Genomic DNA, 21,413 nt, shown 5'->3' on the forward strand with positions numbered 1-21,413 from the left:
TTACACACCTGTCAGACAATCGCATAAATAACGATGTGCTGATGTAATTTCCTGAGAAATAGCCGTAGGAAAATAGCGATTTTCACCGAGGATGTCCAACTGAAAGATCTGCATTATTGAGTCATAAAATTGGAGTGAAGTTACATTTACGAGGTTTGTGTGTGACAAGGTGGACAGATGTTCTGTGTCTCAGAGGCTCTTTCAAGAAGGTTACATGTTTTTCCTCAAGTACATCCCATCTTCATTAAATTAGCTACACATAGATCAAATAATAATACAGCCTAATACAAACCACAGAATGACCATGAAGTTGAATCAACACAGCGCTGAAACCGATTAAACGGGAAATGAAACATAATCTTTATAAATGGAGGATTTACTGTTGTATAAGACCGCCTTAGCTTAAGCAATGTGTACCTAATAAACTGTCAGCTGAGTTCATATCCAATGGGACACTGAACAAAATGAAGGGTTAGTGCATCTCATTTTGTATTTATTTCACTTTTTTGTTTGTTTTGTCTTGTATTTCAAGATGTGCATGAACATGGAGTTTGTTTTGGTTTTAGAAAATGTTTTTTTAATAGGAAAACAGCAGCTTTTTCCAGTTGAATTATGAGCTGCAAGGAGCTGTACATAGCTAAATGTATCACATATTAATGTGCAGGGTCTTAAAGCCTATCCACTCAATTCCGGGGTCATGTACCTTTTTAACCTAATTTAGTTTTAAAACTCCAGTATCACACTTCATCCCCTTCATTAGCGACTATCACTCCCTGTTAACCTAGCTAAGTGGGGGGAGGGCAGCGGCCACTTATTTCATTAGGTCCGCTTTAAGTCTCTCTCTCCCCTGCCGCCCCTCCTCACTCACTCACACACTCGCGTGACGCTCCCTCCCGCACTCGTACACTCGTTCCCTACCCTCTCCCTTACCCTCCCCCTCTCTCGTTCCCTCCCCTCCTCTCTCGCTCCCTCCTCCCCTCTCTCGTTCCCTCCTCCCCTCTCTAGCTCCCTCCTCCCCTCTCTCGCTCCCTCCTCCCCTCTCTCGCTCCCTCCTCCCCTCTCGAACTCCGTCTCGTCCCTGAAGCAAACTTTTCACCCTGATCGATAATTTCTCTCGACCCGCCGCTGTGACGAGCGGAAATGCCCGTCGCGACGAAGGGGAGACGGATCCTCGTGCCCCGCTTCTGACAGGTAACGTACACGTCTTTCTTTCGTTTCTTTTAGTTTTATACTTCACTTCTACCGACGTCTGTTCGTGGTCGATGCCAACGGGGCTACTTCAGTGCGTGGATTTGGGATTATCGATACCATTGATAACTGGCATTGGGCTATAATTCACTTCACGGTTTGGTGGAGGGGCTTTTTTATTTATTTATTAAGAGTCGGACAGACTAACTCCCCCGCAGTCACATTATGGACTCTTCTTTTTGTTTAAAAAAAACGGAAAGACTTGACCCAAAGAAGGGAAAGTTCGCATAAAGATAGTGAGGTCTGTGAAACGGAAGAACATTTCTGGAGCTTGACAATGAGACTTCTTCTTCTTCTTCTTCTTCTTCTTCTTCTTCTTCTTCTTCTTCTTCTTCTTTTACCTTCTGTGGAACAATGGTGGGCGGCAGATATTAATCAGTCATAACTACTGTCTGCGTTTGAACAGCACTTAATTGTTTGAAATCCGAGGGACCCTAAAGTACTCTGAAGGCCTGAGGCGCGCTGCTAATCTACATCTATATGCATTGATTTTGCCAATTCATTTGACAGTGACAACACCTTTTGCATTCCGGTGTTTTTTTTCTCTTCTTCTTGTGTAATAATCCCCTCATTGACTAAAGGAGAATATAATCTAAGTTTATCACAGCAAAATTAGAATTTAGTGCAACACTATGAAATGTACTCGAGTGCAATGAGATAATGTCTCCAACAGAGAGACTCATGTACAACACCCTGAGGTCCTGTACTGTGTGGTGGTATTGAGAGTTTATTCTTAAATTAAAAACAGACATGGTCATGTATTTTCCTGGCTGGTTCTGGTTGGGTTAGCTGTATTCCATATACTTCTAATTTGATTACTTTCAGCAAAGAATGGATAGATTAATCTTGAACCGGGGGATGGGTACTCGTATATCAGTCCTCCGCTTTGATGCTTGGTACGTTTCGATACTCTGCTGCAGACACATGGCAGTCGGTGCTTCGAAAATACAGAGATTTGGTCCTCAGCCCTCATAAAGGCTTCACTGTAGCACTTCTCCATGACGGTTTTGTTCCTGGCATTGTGCAGACGGCTTCGAAACAACACTTTCACCTACGTTTCTTCATGATATACCATTTAAAAAAGGAATATGGCATTGTAGCGCTTCGTTATCCACTTATATTTCAATTTTTTTATCAAAGTAATGAACAAATCGCTGTCTATACAACACAAAAAATTATGGAGGAAAAAACAACAACACAAAATTCACTCTGAGTTTAGATGCATGTTTTGAAACCCAAATATATATATATATATATATACACATATTTACAATGATATGAAACAGGCAAAAAGGCAGCAGAGCTGGAACCTGCATATGTAAATCACGTTTGTTATGGCATAATATAATTTACAGATATTATAATTAAACATTTGGGTGAATGAATGAACTATGAGGTCTAATAGGAAGACCTACTAATGATGAACTTGTTTTGTATCGCACTTATCTTAACACGGTCTCTACCAAAATGATATCCCTTGAGTTTATTACAGTAGCCCAAAGTAAGTCTGACATCATTTTAATTCAGGCGTCCTCACTTAAAATAGATCCGTCGCGGTGTGATGACTTAGTCCGGAATGTCTTCAAGGCTCCGTCTCCGCTCCAGGTCCACCGTCCTCGTCGTTCACCTCCCAGGAATGTGAAATGTGTCGGATGTCAAAGATGAACTTCAGAAGGGGGATTTTTTTTTTTTATGTCTGAAAATTGAGCTTTTTCTTTTGTATTAAAAGGTAACAGAAAACACACCCCGGACAGCGCGCTGCATTAGAATGGACCCCGGTCTAGACGACGTTGAAATCCCTACCAAAGGGTTTTCCAGCCGGCCTTTGCCAAGCGCTCCGCTAAGGTCATGGAATTTACTCTCATGTTCAGAGCGGAGACGGCGGGCCAACTCTTGTCTCTCTGTAGAGCCCAGCGGTTCAGTTTCGGGGTTGTAGAGTAACGTTGCTGCAGTAACGGGCCATTTATGACCTGCTCGTCTCGCCATCTGGGTGAGCGGGGCGAGACTTGTCTGCTGACCACCTCAGAAATCAAGAAGAAGTGAATGTGTGGTAACGCAGCGGTAGTTGTGTAGATTGTATGGCAGAAGGGTCTAATTCTTTTTTTCTGGGAACCCTAGAGAATTAAGAATTTGAAAACTGTTTTGTCTAAAGTGTAACGCCGATGACTCCTACGTCATCGGACGGTCGTGTTTTCAGTTCTAGCCTCCATTCCTATGGAACGCCTCCATCACCAGGAATACAGCTGCATCTAATTATTCAAGGAATGCAGGGCTTTTGGGCTGGCTTTCTCTAATCCTTCTCTTACCCCCACTGTTCCCTCTCAGCTGAGCTCCTTCGCCGATGCCACAGTCCCCTGTCTGATGAGACGATGAGAACCCACACCCGCGGGGCCCCCGCAGTCTTCTTCATGAGTCTGCTGTGGCCCCTGCTCGCCCCGGCGACGGCAGCAGAAGCGGAAGTGGACCCCGGCGTAGGAATCCCCTTCATGGGGGGGAACTACAATGGTCACCCCATGCTATACTTCAACCGGGGGGATGTGGAGGAGCTGCAGTACGCGGCGGCGGGGACTCATCGGGACATGGCGAGGAGGATCCGCGAGGCGGGTGAAACCATGCTGGAGCACCCGGACAGTTACCTGCCCCCCTGGAGCCCCGCCGAGTTCAGCGCCCGCTGGAACGAGGTGTACGGAAACAACCTGGGCGTGCTGTCCATGTTCTGCGTGTTGTACCCTCACCGGGCGGGGGCCCTCGACCTGGCCAAGGACTACATGGAGAGGATGGCGGCGCAGCCCAGTTGGTAGATTTTCTGTCTTTTCATTACTTGATTCACTGTCGTTACGAGAGCCTCTGAGACGTGTTAACTGCCATCCTCTTAGCTTCGGCTGCTGTTCTTTTCACAGAGACAAATAGGTGTCTGTGCTGATATCCGGGTATCGATGCCGAGTCCTCCTGCTCAAGAGGATTTGTGGTCGGCCCCATTCGGGAGGGTTCTCTGTTTGCTCTGTGGGCAGAGCGCTGGTGAAGACACGTCTGTGCTCCGGGAAATATGTGTAGCAGCTGTTTGTCAAACATGAAAGGAAATGAAAGTTTCAGATGTGAGCTGAATAGCCCACTGCAGGGACCTGGGCTGAAGCTCAGGGTCCAGGGGACCGGAGTTGACACCACTCTGCATGTGAACCCGGGTTTGAACAGATGCATAGAAAAAATGTTTTTGCCCCGAGAAAAAGTAGGCAGAGTATGTTTCTGCAAACAAGAGGATATGTTGAATATTGGTATTTTTGCATTTGGGAAAAGCCAGAAATATAGTATAGTGTATCTAGAGACTGTTATGGAAAGTTGCGTGGTATAATCCTCTCTGGGTATAAGGAGCAGTCTAAAAAGTGAGAAGGCCGACTTTCACCCAGGAGACCTCTGTTGAGCGAAACCAAAAGTAAACATTGACTTTACACTTGATGCGCAACGTTGTTACGCTCATTACATAATGTTACGCGCGACAGTCTGCTGGTGGCGGACGTAATTGATGGTTGTCACGTTACGTTATTACGTTGTTACCTTATTTTTTCACGCAAATATCATCGTTTTGCTTCCCGATCGTTTTTGTTTTTGTTTGTCAACATTGAACATGTGATGTGGTTTGCAGAAACATACAATGCCCAAAAAAAATGTTCGGGCTACTAGGTTGTTGGATTTCTTGGAACAGAGAATTTGCCATGGTCGGATCAAATGAGTATATACAGGACTGTCTCAGAAAATTAGAATATTGTGATGAAGTTCTTTATTTTCTGTAATGCAATTAAAAAAAAAAATGTCATTCATTTTTTCATTACAAATCAATCAAAATATTTATATTCTTTAATTTATTCTTTTAATACAAAACTCCATTTTGTTTTTTAATTGCATTAGAAAATTATATATCTTTATTCCAGACTCATGGGTCCATAAAACAACAATCACAAATACAACAACAATATATAAAATACAATACGAGGACACCGGTCCAGCCATTGCAGCCAAAAAAAATCACTCAGGATTAAAAAACATATAAACATTTGTTCCATTGCTTCCAGAAACAAGACGAATACCTGGTATCACTCAGTGCTGGGTCAGCCAAGGCTTTTATAACTACATTATCTGAGACACTTAGTCGACATTTAAATTTATACATAAAATTCCTCAAAACAGCATGAAAAGTGGGAACGTTCCGGCTCACAAACATCTGACTTGCGCTTGTCCATCTCGGAAGCTTGAGCAGGATTCTGAAGGCATCATTGAAAGCCACCTGCATCTTTTTCATTTTCCCTTTACTATAAATAATATAATAATATAAATCACCCAGTGTTAAAAAAAAAAAGACGAAGCAAAGAAAGTTGTCTTCTGAGTTCTGACCTTTATTCACCTTTTGAACGTGGTTCAAGGTCATCGGTAAACCAGTTCGATCGTTTCAACACAAACCAGTTGCTCATAAACTCTGGGCTTTTAGCTCATTTTCAAAAGACAGATCTGGGATAGATTGAAACGTTAGAAGGTGCTCGACACAGTAAACGCTTACAGCTCCATAGATTTTAATCACACGTGCAGCGTATAAACACAATATGAAGTGTTCAGTCGGAACCAGTTGCATCCTTTCCATTCTGCACACCGTGAGAAGTACAACCAACAAGTCACCTAAATCCACCCAATTGAGCCAAATTTGAACAATCCTCCGGCTTTTCAGGGTCATGCAGTCAACGGCCGGCGGCGGTGCTTCCTCATTTCGAAGCATTAGTTCTGCCTTCAAGTGCAAAGTGGCCCGAGAAGTGGATTACATCCATTCGCCGCTCTCCACGGCTTTTAATTCAAAGACTGTAGGAGTGACGGAGGTTGCGTCCCGTGTTGGTGTCCATGGTAACCGCCTGCTGTCCATTCACACGCGCTCACAGAATTAGTCCATCAATGACCAGTCAATCGTCTCAGGAGTCGGGCCGCTTGACGAGTCCTCGCATCTCGAGGAGAATGTCGCACCAAATCTTCAAACGGGACTCGTATGAACGAGTCGACCACATATTCAAGATTACTTCCGGATATTTAGTATAATGTCGTTCTTTCGACGTGCGGAAGGGTATTTTCCATTTCCATCTCTAAGAGGGGGCTCAGGAGGGTTTAGCTGGTGTGGTATGATTGTAATTTGAAGGACATGTTTCCCAGTAACAATACGTGTGCCGCAGTGCAGAGAGGAGAAACCACCGAGCATGTGTTTTCACAACTTAAGAACCCACTGTGAGTTTTCTCCTTGGGAACGGTCACTGAACCTCTGAAGTCTCGCGCGGCTCCAGGAGCCAGTCAGCTGTGGTATTCGCGACCTTCAATTACGTCTCCGAACGACTCCGTGAACCATGTTGGGCCTCGGGAACTTCTACTTTGTGGCGTACTGGGTGTGCACGCTTGCTCTTTTCTCTTTTTTACACGGCCTGTGCAAACATACAGAAGTGTGATTGTGTGTGCTTTGGCGTGATTCAATATACAGTCCACCTGTGACTTGGCATCCTCTTTTATAATCGCATCCCTTCTCGCCATTCGGGCACATTGCAGCAGAAAGAAGCGACGCCGACCCATTTGGTGTTAATTTGCATGAGCAGGCGGGAAGTGGTTTCTAATTAAACCTCAGCTGGCCACTTCACATGTGGAAGCAATGTATTAGCAACATCAAGTGGATCACCGGTCTGTACTTTCTTTGCCAGTTTACGCTTTAAACCTTTTGGGTTGAAAAACTTCAACAACTGAAAAGAGTGAATCCTGCACCTCGAGCTAATCACTCTAAATCCAGACTGTTTGCTGTCCTGGCTCCTCAGTGGTGGAACGAGCTCCCCACTGACATCAGGACAGCAGAAAGTCTCTACAGCTTCCGCCGGAAACTAAAAACACATCTTTTCCGACTATATCTAGATTAAAACACAGATTAGCCCTTCAGTGACACTTAAATAGCTCTTATTATGGTGCTTTTGTGGTTCGACTATGTTGAGGAAATGTTACTTTCTGTATTCATGTTGTTAGTTTGTACTCTAGGTTAAATGCATTTATTGTAAGTCGCTTTGGATAAAAGCGTCTGCTAAATGACATGTAATGTAATGAGTGAATCTAAAATTGATGCACTCCAATTATTAATTTGTGCTCTTGAAGTAAAGAAACTTGACATTAAAGGACCAACAAGTTAAATAAAAAATTATATAATATATCCCCATTCAAGATTTTTTATTTATTATTTATTACTTTCATATATTGTCTAAGTTCTGTCACCGTGTATTTTAAAATGCGTTAGTTTGGTATTAAGATGCGGACCAGACCCCATCTGGTTCTGGTCTGAGCAAGCGGATCACAATGCCTTCACATCTGTACTTATATGTACTTATATATCCATATGTACTTATAAACTGTACTTATACGTACTTATATATCCATATGTATTTATAAACTGTACTTATATGTACTTATATATCCATATGTACTTATAAACTGTACTTATATGTACTTATATATCCATATGTACTTATAAACTGTACTTATACGTACTTATATATCCATATGTATTCATAAACTGTACTTATATATCCATATGTACTTATCAGCTGTACTTATATGAACTTATATATACATATGTACTTATCAGCTGTACTTATATGTACTTATATATCCATATGTACTTATCAGCTGTACTTATATTAACTTATATATCCATATGTACTTATCAGCTGTACTTATATGTACTTATATATCCATATGTACTTATAAACTGTACTTATATGTACTTATATATCCATATGTATTTATAAACTGTTCTTATATGTACTTATATATCTATATGTACTTATAAACTGTACTTATATGTACTTATATATCCATATGTATTTATAAACTGTACTTATATGTACTTATATATCCATATGTATTTATAAACTGTACTTATATGTACTTATATATCTATATGTACTTATAAACTGTACTTATATATCCATATGTACTTATAAACTGTACTTATACGTACTTATATATCCATATGTACTTATCAGCTGTACTTATACGTACTTATATATATCCATATGTACTTATCAGCTGTACTTATATGTACTTATATATCCATATATCCTTATCAGCTTGCATGTGATTGGATCACCCAGGTCACATGTCTTAGATTTGTAGTTTATACAGCGCCAGGTTTCATCCCCACATCCGAGGTTCTTTTCTTATTTAATTAAAGTGTGCAGACTGATTACACAACACCTTTCACTCTTTTACAACACCAACACTTAAGCACCCTTGAAACCCACAGGAGTCAGCATTCTCAGATCCCAGCGCCCCGTTAACCAGGAGAGAATTTGCGCACACTACACTTTTAATGTTTTTTTTTTTATAGGTGCGCAATGGTGCAGCCGTTGTGGTGCACGCTGCGACTTAGCGTCTTTATTTATTCTTTCAAAGCGGATAGACGTTTTACAGCTGTGGTAAGGATAATAAAAAAAAGGCTTTTCAAAGAAAAATACCTTCTTGTTCATGACTGTCATTTTCCAGAACTTTAATTTTAAAGAGTGAACATTTGACACCTGATTACCGTAGAATGTTTATTTTCCATGTGCTCCACATGTGTTTAAAGGCCTCGCCTTGAGCCTCACGCGTGTGTGTGTGTGTGTGTGTGTGTTGCAGGTTGGTTAAAGATGCCCCCTGGGACGAGGTTCCTTTGGCGCACTCTCTGGTCGGCTTCGCCACCGCTTACGACTTCCTGTACGAGTACTTGAACAAGGGCGAACAAGAGCGGTTCCTCCAGGTGATCGGCAACGCGTCACGCTTGATGTACGAGAAGTCGTACGTCCGAGGCTGGGGCTTCCAGTACCTGCACAACCACCAGCCCACCAACTGTGTGGCGCTGCTCACAGGAAGCCTCGTTTACATGACCCAAGGTTAGTGGACTCGTGCCTTGGAAATGTCAATGTGTTTGATTGTCTAGAGGGCTATTAGGAAATGACTCTACGTCTCACATGATTTATACCTCAGTCAACTTTGTGATTGTGACTTTATGGTCTGAATCTCTAGTTTCAATTCTTCTCCAATACAGCATATTTTTCATTACGTAAATTATGGTTCCATTTAGAGTGAAATAGACGACAAGCAGGGTATGCTTCAGGGCGGGGCTACCTTGTGATTGACAGTTGTCGGGTGTTTTTGTCTTACAACTTAAACACTTTCACTGTGTGTTTTAAGTTCATGAAAGTTAATTGCAACTTTTCTTGGTGGTCTAAAATGGTGGTCTTATTCAGCGTTAAGGTGTACTTAACTCCACCCTCTCGTTTCACTTCTTGTTCCAAAAAAACAAGATGGCAACTGCCAAATTAGCGAAATTGAGGCTTCAAAGCGGCAGTCCACAGTCCATTTGATGACATTCAATTACATTTTTTCAATTCAGTTTATTTGTATAGCCCATTTTCACAAATTACAAATTTGTCTCAGAGTGCTTTACAATCTGTACACATAGACATCCCTGTCGTGAACTAAATGGCAGTGGGCAGAACCGCTGTGGTCACAGTGGTTTTATTTGAGGCTTTTTTGTGTGTTGAGGGAAGCAGAGGCGGACCTCTACTCGTTTCATTATATTTTGTGTCGAGTCGAGGAAAAAGTGAGTTTGCCTGCCTGTCTTTGTTGCCCGGGGGGGAGGCTTGTGTTTATGACTTTGATTTTGTTTTGCTCGACGTGGGGCTCTTTACAGCAGACCTCATGTGGAGATGATGATATCAAGCAGGGGTGAGAAAATTGCTTCTTAAAAGTTTGCTGGACTGTTTTTCTTTTTAGCTGCGTCATACAACACTGTCCCACTCGAGGCTCTCGCCTGACACTGTGCAGACTGCGTGCCATCAGCGTTTACGTATAATTCATTTCTTGTGCAAAGGGATGACATTACATCCAAATATTATTGTGCCGAAATTCCTGAGAATAAATGGAAAGTTTCCATACCGGGAGTGAAGAAGAAACTCTTGTCTTCTTCATTGGTTATCTGACACAATCTTTCAGCCAATTGCTGACTTATTGGACCAATTAATTCACAACAGCCGCTCACTGAAACTAGAAATATGCACGCCGTCTGCGAGTTTGGTTCCGAGGCAGCGCCGCCAGACTCGGATAAACACAGAAGACGGCGGCAGCACATTCCAGACCCTGTAAGTGAACTGTGCTCCGCGTGCACAGTTCACCCCGCGGGGAACCCCAGCTCCCCTCCCCGTCACACGGCCCTCCCCCCTGGCTGTCCACGGCTCTGCCAGAATGGTATTCACTGGGCCTTCCGTGAGCTTATCATGAAACCAACCGCCTGGCATCCTGTTAAGACCTTTGAAAAGTCGAGTAAAGACACTAATGTCAAGCGTTCAGCCTTGACATTTTGCCTCAATAGCAGCATTCGCAATGCTGCTTCCTTCCAATAACTCCTTTCTCCCTTTCCTTTCCGTTCCTCTGTTACTGCTTTTAATAGAAAGCATAACTACGTGCCTATACGCCACATGAATGCACCCCGTAATTGAGTCGTCAAACTCTGGAAAACATTGTTCTTCGTGACTGTCCCTGCCCCGAATGGGAAATGGATCAGAAAACAACAAAAAGCAACGCGCTCCAGCGGGAACACAAGATCCTGTGACGAGGTGCAGAGAATAATGTGCAAGAGCGTTTGTAAATAACAAATCCCTTGACCTTTCGCATTCCTCTGGACATAATGTGTGCTGAGGGAGGGATCTGTGGGTGTCCAGACGCAGCACCCTGGCTAACAGCGTGGGAGACAGCCGGGCCTAACTGAGCCGACAGCAGCGGCCTCCCCTCTGCTAGACATGAGGTGAACCAGTCTCATTATTACCTTCGCATTGAAAATACGGAAGGTTATGTTTTGATCGCAGTGTATTTATTTGTATGCGTGTTATTCGCCTAACTCAAAAAGTATTAAACCGAATCGCATGAAATTTGGTGGGATGATTGGTTATTATCCGGGGACCATTTGATTAGATTTTGGGATCGATCGGGTCAAAGGTCAAAGGTCAAGGTCATGAAAAAGATCAAAATCTTCTTGAATCGCATGGAATTTGGTGGGATGATTGGTTATTATCCGGGGACCATTTGATTAGATTTTGGGATCAATCGGGTCAAAAGTCAAGGTCATGGAAAGGTCAAAATCTTCTTTTTACCATAGCACGGTCAATTTTTATCCAATTGGCATGCAACAAATGCCAACATGTTCATAATGCAATGCCCAATGTTGTGATATGCGAAGGTATGCGCTCTACCGAGTGCCCATTCTAGTTTATTTATTTATTTGTATGCGTGTTATTCGCATAACAAAAAAGTTTTAAACCGAATCGCATGCAATTTGGTGGGATGATTGGTTATTATCCGGGGACCATTTGATTAGATTTTGGAATTGATCGGGTCAAAGGTCAAGGTCATAAAAGGTCAACATCTTCTTGAATCGCATGAAATTTGGTGGGATGATTGGTTATTATCCGGGGACCATTTGATTAGATTTTGGGATCAATCGGGTCAAAGGTCAAGGTCATGGATCGGTCAAAATCTTCTTTTTACCATAGCACGGTCAATTTATATCCAATTGGCATGCAACTAATGCCAACATGTTCATAATTCAATGCCCAATGTTGTGATATGCGAAGGTATGCGCTCTACCGAGTGCCCATTCTAGTTAGATAGTGAGAAAACAGAGGGACTGTACACCGCGTGAAATGCACTGTGCCTGATGTGTGGTTCCCCTTTTCAATGTGGCCGAGCGCGATGACCCTCTTTATCTTTTTCTTTCGTATTCCAGTAATCGCTGTGTTGCAATTGTTTTGTGTGTCCTCGTTTGCCTTAGAGTAGAATTAAAGGGATACTTCTAAGAAAACGAAAACACTGATTCCTGGACAGGTTCAAAGCCAAAGATAACAGAAGCCGTCAGACAAACTACAGATGGGACTACAGATGAAAAATAGCCTCTTGGTTAACTCTGGCACATTTACTGCAATGTTTTTATCAATGTGCACTGTCCCTTATTAAATAAACCATTAAAAATTAAAAAAACGGCTTATCTTCCAACTGTTCCTTCAAGACGCCACAAAAGAAATCGTCAGTGCAGCTTCAGAAACAGTTTGGTTTTCTTGAACCAGACACGTTGTGTTTTCTATACCTGTACAGGGTTCGTACGGTCATGGAAAACTTGGAAAAGTCATGGCATTTTAAAATGGTCATTTCCAGGCCTGGAAAAGTCATGGAAAAAACTTAAATCATAAAAGTTTTGGAAAAGTCATGGGAATGTGTTATAATCACATGTTCATTTACGCCGAGTTTAAAATAATTAATATGTTTTTTCAAGAAAGATGCTCAAAATATAAGCCGGCGTACGGTCTCAATACACAACATGTTCTACATTGTTCATGTTTATACCGAGATTTCAGTTTGGTCATGGAAATTTGGTTAAAAGTCATGGAAAAGTCATGGAAATCCATTGGTCAACATGTGTAAGAACCCTGCCTGTAAAGCTGTCATACGGACGTTATTTATTATAATTTTTTTGCTTTTGAGGAAAGTGCTGAAGGGTCTCAAGCGGCTCGGCTGCGTATGGAGGGTGGCACCCGGACTGTGTGAGCGCTGGAGACGCTCCGTTTGTGTAAATATGGTCTTTGTGCGTGCCAAGAGTTCCTGTTTGATGGTAAATACCTGCTCTGTGGAGACCGGCCGTCCCCAAACCAAACACTGTTGGGGACGGCTCCAGTGGGCGGAGGCGGCCGGCTGGGCGGGTGCTGCGCCGGTGACCGCGGGACTGCTCCGTGTACTGAGGCCGGAGTGTTCATGTGGTCTGTCCTCATAGTAAAGTCTATGTGCGTGATCCAGCGGGGTGCGAGAGAGTATACATGGCGTAGTGTGCCATGGTGGTGTCATGCTTTCCATAGCCACAAGCACATGGTGTGTGTGTGTGTGTGTGTGTGTGGTTTCTTTAGGTAAAAGACTTCTAGAAGCTGCTTTTGAATTCATTCCACTAGTGACATAACACACACACACACACATAAACACACTCTTACACCCAGTCACTTTGTAATGCAGGTTTCTCATTACCTTCGCATTCAATGCGAAGGTAATGTTTTGATCACCGTGTATTTATTTATTTGTATGCGTGTTACTCGCATTACACAAAAAGTATAAAACCGAATCGCATGAAATTTGGTGGGATGATTGGTTATTATCCGGGGACCATTTGATTAGATTTTGGGATCAATCGGGTCAAAGGTCAAGGTCATGAAAAGGTCAAAATCTTCTTTTTACCATAGCACGGTCAATTTGTATCCAATTGGCATGCAACTAATGCCAAAATGTTCATAATTCAATGCCCAATCTTGTGATATGCGAAGGTATGCGCTCTACCGAGTGCCCGTTCTAGTTTTTTATCTGTTCTCGAAGCACTTTCATGAACACTGTTTGCAAAAGGGGTTTTGTAGAAAGATGTAAAAAGATCTATATTACTGTCCGTGTATGTTGTGTGATACCTCTCTGCAGCTTGTCTGATGGAGGCCGGGGCGATTCTGATTAGGTCTTTCAGTGTGAAGATAATTCTGATGTAGAAACCGTTCCCTGTATCAGATTAGATAATGTAGTTCCCCTTTGTGAGAGTAAACAAAAAACAATGGAGGGTTCTGTCTAAAGCTGCACTTACATTGTGTATTGTACAATTGCTAAAACTATAGTTTAAAAAAAAATCTTGAAGTATCTGCCATCAGAAGATATCAAGCATTTTCCTTTTGAACTAATAAGATATTCCAGTGGTTGGTTCATTGATTTAAAGATATGAATCCGGTAAATAAAGACTCCCAGGAAGGTGGGTGAAACCCGACCAAAACAATCTGATGTCTGCGTGTCACTACTCCAGAATGTGAGCCGAAGCGGGCCGACAGCATGATGCAGGCCGTGCCCACGCTGTATCTAAACCAGCTCATCTTCCTGTGTTGCAGGTTACCTGCAGGAGGCCTACCTGTGGACCAAGCAGGTCATGTCCATCATGGAGAAGTCCATGGTCCTTCTGCAGGACGTGACGGACGGCTCCCTGTATGAAGGCGTGGCCTATGGGACTTACACCACCCGCTCCCTGTTCCAGTACATGTTCCTGGTGCAGCGTCACTTCGCCATCAACCACTTCGACCACCCGTGGCTCCTCAAACACTTCGCCTTCCTGTACAGGACCATCCTGCCGGGTAACTGTCACTTCGCCCGCTGTGGCCAGCACAGTTTGCAGATTTAGCTGTGAATGGCCGACACAAAGAATGCTTCATCCCAGAAGTTGGATGTATTAGGTTCGACGTATAGAAACGGAGAGGCCTGCTGCCACATTAGAGAGCCGATATGGGGGTATGCATGCGTGTAGTTATTACCTTCCTGGATGCGTGAGCTGAGATCTGCAGGGATACGCGGCGTCCCGGGAGTTGTGTCTGTCTGAAGGTCAGGGGGAGGGCAGCAGTGGGGGAGGTGCCCCCCAGGTCAGACTCGGACATTTGAAAGCACCTCTAATCACATCAGCCGGGAGGGCCTCGGATCCGGAGCCACCATGGCAGCTGGAATGTGTCGAGAGATTTAAGACTCAGGTCCACGGCATTACTACTATCAGTCCACGAGAGAGCTGATGCCCTCTCTCCTCTTCTTCACTATCGACTGTACAACAAGAAATGAAAAAAAAGCCCCAAAAAGGCCAGTGTGCGTTGAAGCGTCAGCTGCTTACACTCCTGAAGTGAACAGAAGAGGCCGATAAAAAGTTTAAGCACCGACAAAGAACCGCGAACGGCCGTTGTAAGGGATGAAAGGAGTGATAAGTGGAGGTCAAGTGTCAGTGGAAGTGGAGTGCCATGTCTCTTCACCTTTAAGCACCAAACGGAGCTGAAGTGTCAGAAGTCTCGGCGCTGAATGGAGCGGAGGAGTTACTCAAGACTTTAAGTAACCGGGTCATGATTTCTGGAGTTTGGCGCTTGTGGGCAACACAAGCAGAGTGTTGTTGGTGTTATTATATTGGTGTTATTAGTGATATTGTTGTTATTCGTGTTTATAGTACTACCGGAGAGAAGGGAGACATCTCCACGGCCGATACCGCCAACACTTGGCAACTCAATCTAGACTGATAAATCGCACGACTTATAAGAGGAACACATGTATTTTTAGTTTGTTTTGGGGGTGAACAGTCTCTTTAAAAATCTATTAAAATGTGCCGTTTATGCGTGTGCTAAAACAAATAATCCAAGAGTGTTACCGCCGATCCTGTAATGAATATCTGAGAGATCGTCTTCTTTAGTTCAGCCATGCTTACAGGGACAGTACGAAGAGGATCTACTCGACCGAGGGTTTCTGTTGTGATTTCGGTTCATGATTGATTTTGGTTGACAAACGATCGGCTGTGATTTCACGCTGTAGTTACTGTCGCTGGTTGTGTGAGAACCCTCCCACCCCAGGTGTGTGTGTGTGTGTGTGTGAATCCGCGTATTGTTTGGAAGGGGTATTTTCATGCATTGTTTGCACCGCAACATCAACATCAGCATTTTATTGGTCACGTTTATTTTGTCGTCGTTTCCGACGTTGAACATTCCCGCGCGACGCCTCTGACGCCGCTCTCGGTTTCTCGCGGCCTCCGCAGGATTCCAGAGGACCGTGGCCATCGCGGACTCCAACTACAACTGGTTCTACGGACCGGAGAGCCAGCTGGTCTTCTTGGACCGCTACGTGTTGCGCAACGGCAGTGGAAACTGGCTGGCAGAGCGGATTCATCAGAACAGGGTGACGGAGGGGCCGGGGCAGGCTGGGAAGGGCCAGCGATGGTGTACTCTTCACACGGAGTTCATCTGGTGAGCTGCCGAATTTGGTTTCATAACCGGAAACATATGGCTACAGTTTTCTTTTCTTTTGCTGTTTATAGCGACTATTTAACTGCTCTATTGGTGGAGTACCTCGCATTTCGGCCTTCATTTCTTTCATCCGTTGACTTGCCATGGGATGGATATTTAAATCTAAGGCCGCACCTCATGATTCATTTATGATAAATCAAATGATGTGTCATTTTTTTGCAATTAGTCATTTGATATAGAAAATAATGACAAATACAGATCATAAAAGGGGATATCTAGTATTTTTAACTGTCAAAAACAATATGGGGTTTAATTTGAAAATCTCCCTGCGACCAGCCAACGCTTGGCGTCATCGATTCTCTACAAATTGATTATTTGACTGATTGTTTCTGCTGTATTTGAAGCCCAGCTTTATCCTCTGGAGAATAGAAAAGGAGGCAGCCATATCTCCCTAATTAACACGCTGTATCTTATTTGTTTTACTCCGTACAAAGAAAACAAAGATAAAAAACAGCACATGATGTGTACAGTGACTTTCTGGAGTTTCCCCTGGTTGCCTGGCAACATCACAGTAATATTAAAGTCACTGGCCCGGCCTGTTTAAAAAATATATATATATATATATATACAGACAAGCTAACTCTTCTTCTTTATATTATGTTATTTAGCAGACAGACATATGTAAGCGTTTTTATCTTGATATGTTATTGTCGATCTCACAGCTTTTCTCTTAGGGTTGCCAAAATGCATTGTGGGAAAATGTCGGGAATCGCAAAAGAGGTTGTTAAATAAGTGGTTTCACCAAATATGTAAATTGCAGCATGTCATCACAAAATCCCCGCTGAAAAACCGTTAAACTGATGAGACCTCCCATTAGTGGTTGCTTTTTCCCCCAGACTGGTCATACATTGACCCGTCCTCTCTCGGTGTCCCACAGGTATGACCCGGGACTCGCTGCCACGCCTCCGTCAGACTTTGGAACCTCCCAGCTGCACTACTTTGAGGACTGGGGCGTGGTGACCTACGGCAGCGCTCTACCGGCGGACACCAACCGCACCTTCCTCTCCTTCAAGTCTGGGAAGCTGGGGGGACGCGCCATCTTCGACATCGTCCACAGGAACAAGTACAAAGAGTGGATCAAAGGGTGGCGGAACTTCAACGCGGGCCACGAGCACCCCGACCAGAACACTTTCACCTTCGCGCCCAACGGCGTCCCCTTCGTCACCGAGGCGCTGTACGGACCCAAGTACACTCTGCTGAACAACGCGGTGCTGTTCAGCTCCGCGGCCTCGGGCAGCTGCTTCACGCCGTGGGTGGGACAGGTGACGGAGGCCTGCGACTCCAAGTGGCTGAAGTACAAGGTGGGGCTGGCGGCCGACGCGCAGGGGCGAGTCGAAGCCGCCATGGAGAGACAGGGAATGGTCTTCATCCGGGGCGAGGGCCGTTCCGCTTACGACCCAGAGCTGAAGATCCGGAGCTTCCAGAGGAACGTGCTCCTTCTCCACCCGCAGCTCCTCCTCCTCGTGGACCACATCCACCTGCATCCGGACAGCCCCACCCGGGCCACGAGCGCCTTCTTTCACAACACGGATCTCCCGTTCCAGGGCACGAAGGTCGACGGTGTTCACGGGGCGTTCGTCTCACACGGGGAGGACAGGTATCAGATGTTTTGGATGGACGACACAGGCTACAGTAGCAAAGGAGTGGTGGGTTATTGGAATTACCCTCGGGGGTACCCGTACAATGGCTCCAATTACGTGAACGTCACGATGCCGTTGAGGCACCCCCACACCAGGGTGGCCTACATTTTCTTCGGACCCGACGTGGACGTACAGAGCTTCAGTCTCCGTGGCGACGACCAGCGAGTGGATATTTACCTGGCCACCAAGGATCACACCTACACCATCTACCTGCTGACCGGGGAGGTGACCAGCAAGCCTCTGTTTGCCATGGTGCTGCTGGACCACAGGAAGATCGTGTTCGAGAAGGCGGCGGCGGCGGGCGCGGAGGACGGCTCCCCCGAGGAGGTGGAGGAGTACGTCAACGTGGTGGAGGACAACCTGCAGCACGTCAAGCCCGTCTTCCAGCAGATGGAGAGGCACATCTTCGGACGGGTTCTCAACACCGCCAGCTTCCGCAAGACGGCGGAGCGCCTCCTGCAGTTCTCCGACAAGAAGAAGACGGAGGAGGTCGTCGAGAAGATGTTCGCCATGTCCAAGAAGCAGGGCAAAGGGGCGAAGAAGGTGAACCTCGGGGAGAAGCTTTCTGAGAGCATGCCGGACATCTTCGCACAGATCGAGGTGAATGAGAAAAAGGTGCGGCAGAGGACTTCGAAGCGTATGTACGAGGACGCTCCGGAGGAGGGCGAGGGAGCCTTCATGGATTACGCAGACGGACGCAAAAACCGAAAGGGGGCCTTCGTCAAGGGCCGGAAATTCAAGGAGGTTCACATGGTGGCCACGGCCGGGAGCGAGGACCTCTCCAGCACCGCCTCCTACATCCGACTCTTCCTCCTCCTGAACACCGCCACCTTCTTTCTGCTGCTGGCTGTGTTACTGACTCGCTTCCAGAGAGGTCGGAGTTTGCACACGCAGAGATGTTTCTACACCATCCTCCTGATCGACTGCTTCATCTTACTGTACCTCTACTCCTCCTGCTCCCACGCGCAGTGTTAACGCCATGACGAGCGCGCCCAAAGAGGGCGGGGCGTGTTGCTGCACACCCACACCTCAGTCTGAGCCGGATGTTATGACACGAGATTAAAGGGGCCAGTTTGAGGGAAAAAAAGAAAGAAAATCTGAGATTTCAAGAAATAAATATGAAATATTTGGGGAATAAAGGGTCATGTTGTAAGAATAAAGAAAAGGGAAAAAGTCACAATATTCCACCAATACAGCTTTTAATGTGATGAGATTCTCATTTGCATAGCTTATGTCAGTGTTGCGACTGGGCTATAAATCTTGGTTTCATCTAGTAACACAAAATAGATTTTGAGAATTTTATTGACAATCATATTTTACCTTTTCTAGACATTGCAACACTTCATGTAATATTATGCATTTTATTCTCATAATATTATGACAAATATTACTTGATCCTGCTTTTGCAATTTTTATTTTCTTCATATTTTTGGTGCAAAATCATGACTCATTATATTCCTTTTTTAAATTTTATTTATATAACCCTGAATTACAAAATGTGCCTCATGAGCCTTAAGGATAGTAATATATAGATTACAAACTTGTTCTCATAATATTGTGACTTTTCTAGGAATTACAACTGTATTTTCATAATATTCTGACCCCCTTTCCCCATAAAATTAGATGTATATTCTTGAGATTTCTTTTTTTCTTTTTTTTCTTTTTGTACTGTGGCCTAAATACTCATGAGGTCTACCTAATGGGTAACAGGAGAAACAACTAATTCCAAATAGGAATTGATGAATAGTCGAGATGAAACCAGACCACCTCTGATGAAATAAGCTTCTGTGGAGCTTTAGAACCGAGTCTGTGTGAAGTTCAGAGACCCTGCCTCGTGTCGACGAGCTCAAGGTTAGCCACTGTGACGCAGTCGCCACATCTGGGCTTCAGGTCCGTCCTGTCTACATGGAAATACATTTAAATGTATATATGTGAAAGCAAGATATATTTTTATTGTTTTGTTGTTTTATACCATTTGTAAATAAAATTACGACATGCATATGCATTCCTCGTGTGTTGTTCATGCTGGCTCACCGAAACACACACACACACACACACGCATAAATGCAGATGGAGACTCCACAGACTCTGATTTCTCTCCCTTGAAAGTTCTCAGTTACTATTGTTTATTTCCAGAGCGTTTTCTCTGCATTCACATGGGTACTTAACATCGTATAAATCGGACGTGACTGCGGAGATGGTTTCCTCTCTTTGCTTGTGTTTTCTTAAAGCTCTGTCTTTATTTGTCTTTTTGTCAACAGATTCCTCAAAAAGACCCAAACCATCAATGTGTTAGTCTTTCTCTAAAAACTTATTCTTTTACATCTATATCTGCAGTACATCTCCCAGCCACGTGAGAGAGCTGAGTGTCTGCATTGTCGTTGTGACCGAAGCCGACTTCAATATGAAAGGCTTTCGTTAGTTTTACTGATGACAGGAAATGGAAAGAACGAGTCCGTCTGGTAACTCCACCTGAAGGCATTTAGGCAAAGAAGTTAACAAAACATCCATAAATCGATGTTGTATATCTTTTCAAAATAGGAAAAATAAAGAATATCAGCAGCTTTTCATTTCACATGTTTAAATGGTTGAGGTGTGGTGACCACCACAGAATAATTGTGAAAGGTATAATATAAGATCATGTGATCAAGCACAGACCATCAGGCATTCAATAGCCGAGTTAAGATTGGAAACAAACTGTTGTCAGACAAACAGACTAATTCACTAATAAGCCTGTCTGAGTTCTGAACAGTGGAAGGATTATATTCATTTAACGTGGATGCTGACACACATCTGTTTTAACTCCACAAGTCAACAGTCTAGACACACGACTTCTTCTCGGCCCTCAGGCCTCACATGCAGAGACGTGCCTCAGAGGCATTTTTTTTAAAAGTGTTGCCAAATCCACAGTAATTTAAAACGTGCAAACATCAGGGATCCGTACTGTATTTTATGACCAATGGAATTAAACTATTTTCTAACACCAAATTTTTTTAATTCAGAAATGATGTCTGATTTTGTCTATACTGGTCTGTTTTTTGTGATTTGTGCATGCACAGCTCTGGTGTAAGCGAGAAGCATCATTGGCTGAGAACCTCTGGCCTTTGGGTGACTTTCCTCAGCTCCTAACTCAGGAGTCGTACACAAGTTGGTGCGTGAGTGAAATGAAAAGAATTCCTTTCCTCTTCTCACGAAAAAAATGCTGTGGGTTGTTTTGTTATGATTGAGCAGATAACCACTTCCAGATGTGCTCCATATGGCCTCCATTATATAAAAAGGGACCTGTGCTGTCTGTATGGAAATGATAACTGATTTATTTGTACTTTGTCTTTCTAACAAATGAATCCTTGTTGTGTCAAAAGGGTAGAGCTTCGACTTGCGTTTCAAATCGGCATTGTTGGATCTCAGGACAAAGACAACCTTTTATTTTATTTTATCGAGGCTATTTTGCATGTGATACAATATGAAATGCTGCCATCTTCTGGTCTTTTAAATGCTCATTTTGTTAAACAGTAGACTGAAGTTATTACATAGATCAAGGACGTTTAATTTGTATTTACAATAATATATATATATATATATATATATTAAATCATGAGAT

The 21,413-nt window shown here is 43.8% G+C and overlaps 1 protein-coding gene across 3 annotated transcripts; it reads left to right on the forward strand.

Moving 5' to 3' along the window:
• The first annotated feature begins 1,083 nt into the window (after positions 1–1,083).
• Positions 1,084–19,817, forward strand: dse (dermatan sulfate epimerase). Of its 3 annotated transcripts, XM_056427898.1 has the most exons (6): positions 1,084–1,191; positions 3,574–4,045; positions 8,923–9,176; positions 14,241–14,480; positions 15,905–16,112; positions 17,050–19,817. In XM_056427898.1, the coding sequence occupies exons 2-6, from the start codon at positions 3,618–3,620 to the stop codon at positions 18,785–18,787; spliced, it is 2,868 nt and encodes a 955-aa protein (XP_056283873.1). In that variant the 5' UTR covers positions 1,084–1,191; positions 3,574–3,617; the 3' UTR covers positions 18,788–19,817. The 3 variants fall into 3 exon arrangements, with proteins under 3 accessions (XP_056283873.1, XP_056283875.1, XP_056283874.1); XM_056427900.1 differs by lacking the exon at positions 1,084–1,191 and having other exon boundaries at positions 3,971–4,041; XM_056427899.1 differs by lacking the exons at positions 1,084–1,191; positions 3,574–4,045; positions 8,923–9,176 and adding an exon at positions 10,992–11,089.
• The last annotated feature ends 1,596 nt before the right edge of the window (positions 19,818–21,413 follow it).

Source organism: Pseudoliparis swirei, chromosome 12 (genome assembly GCF_029220125.1).
Source record: "Pseudoliparis swirei isolate HS2019 ecotype Mariana Trench chromosome 12, NWPU_hadal_v1, whole genome shotgun sequence".
Lineage (NCBI taxonomy): Eukaryota > Metazoa > Chordata > Actinopteri > Perciformes > Liparidae > Pseudoliparis > Pseudoliparis swirei.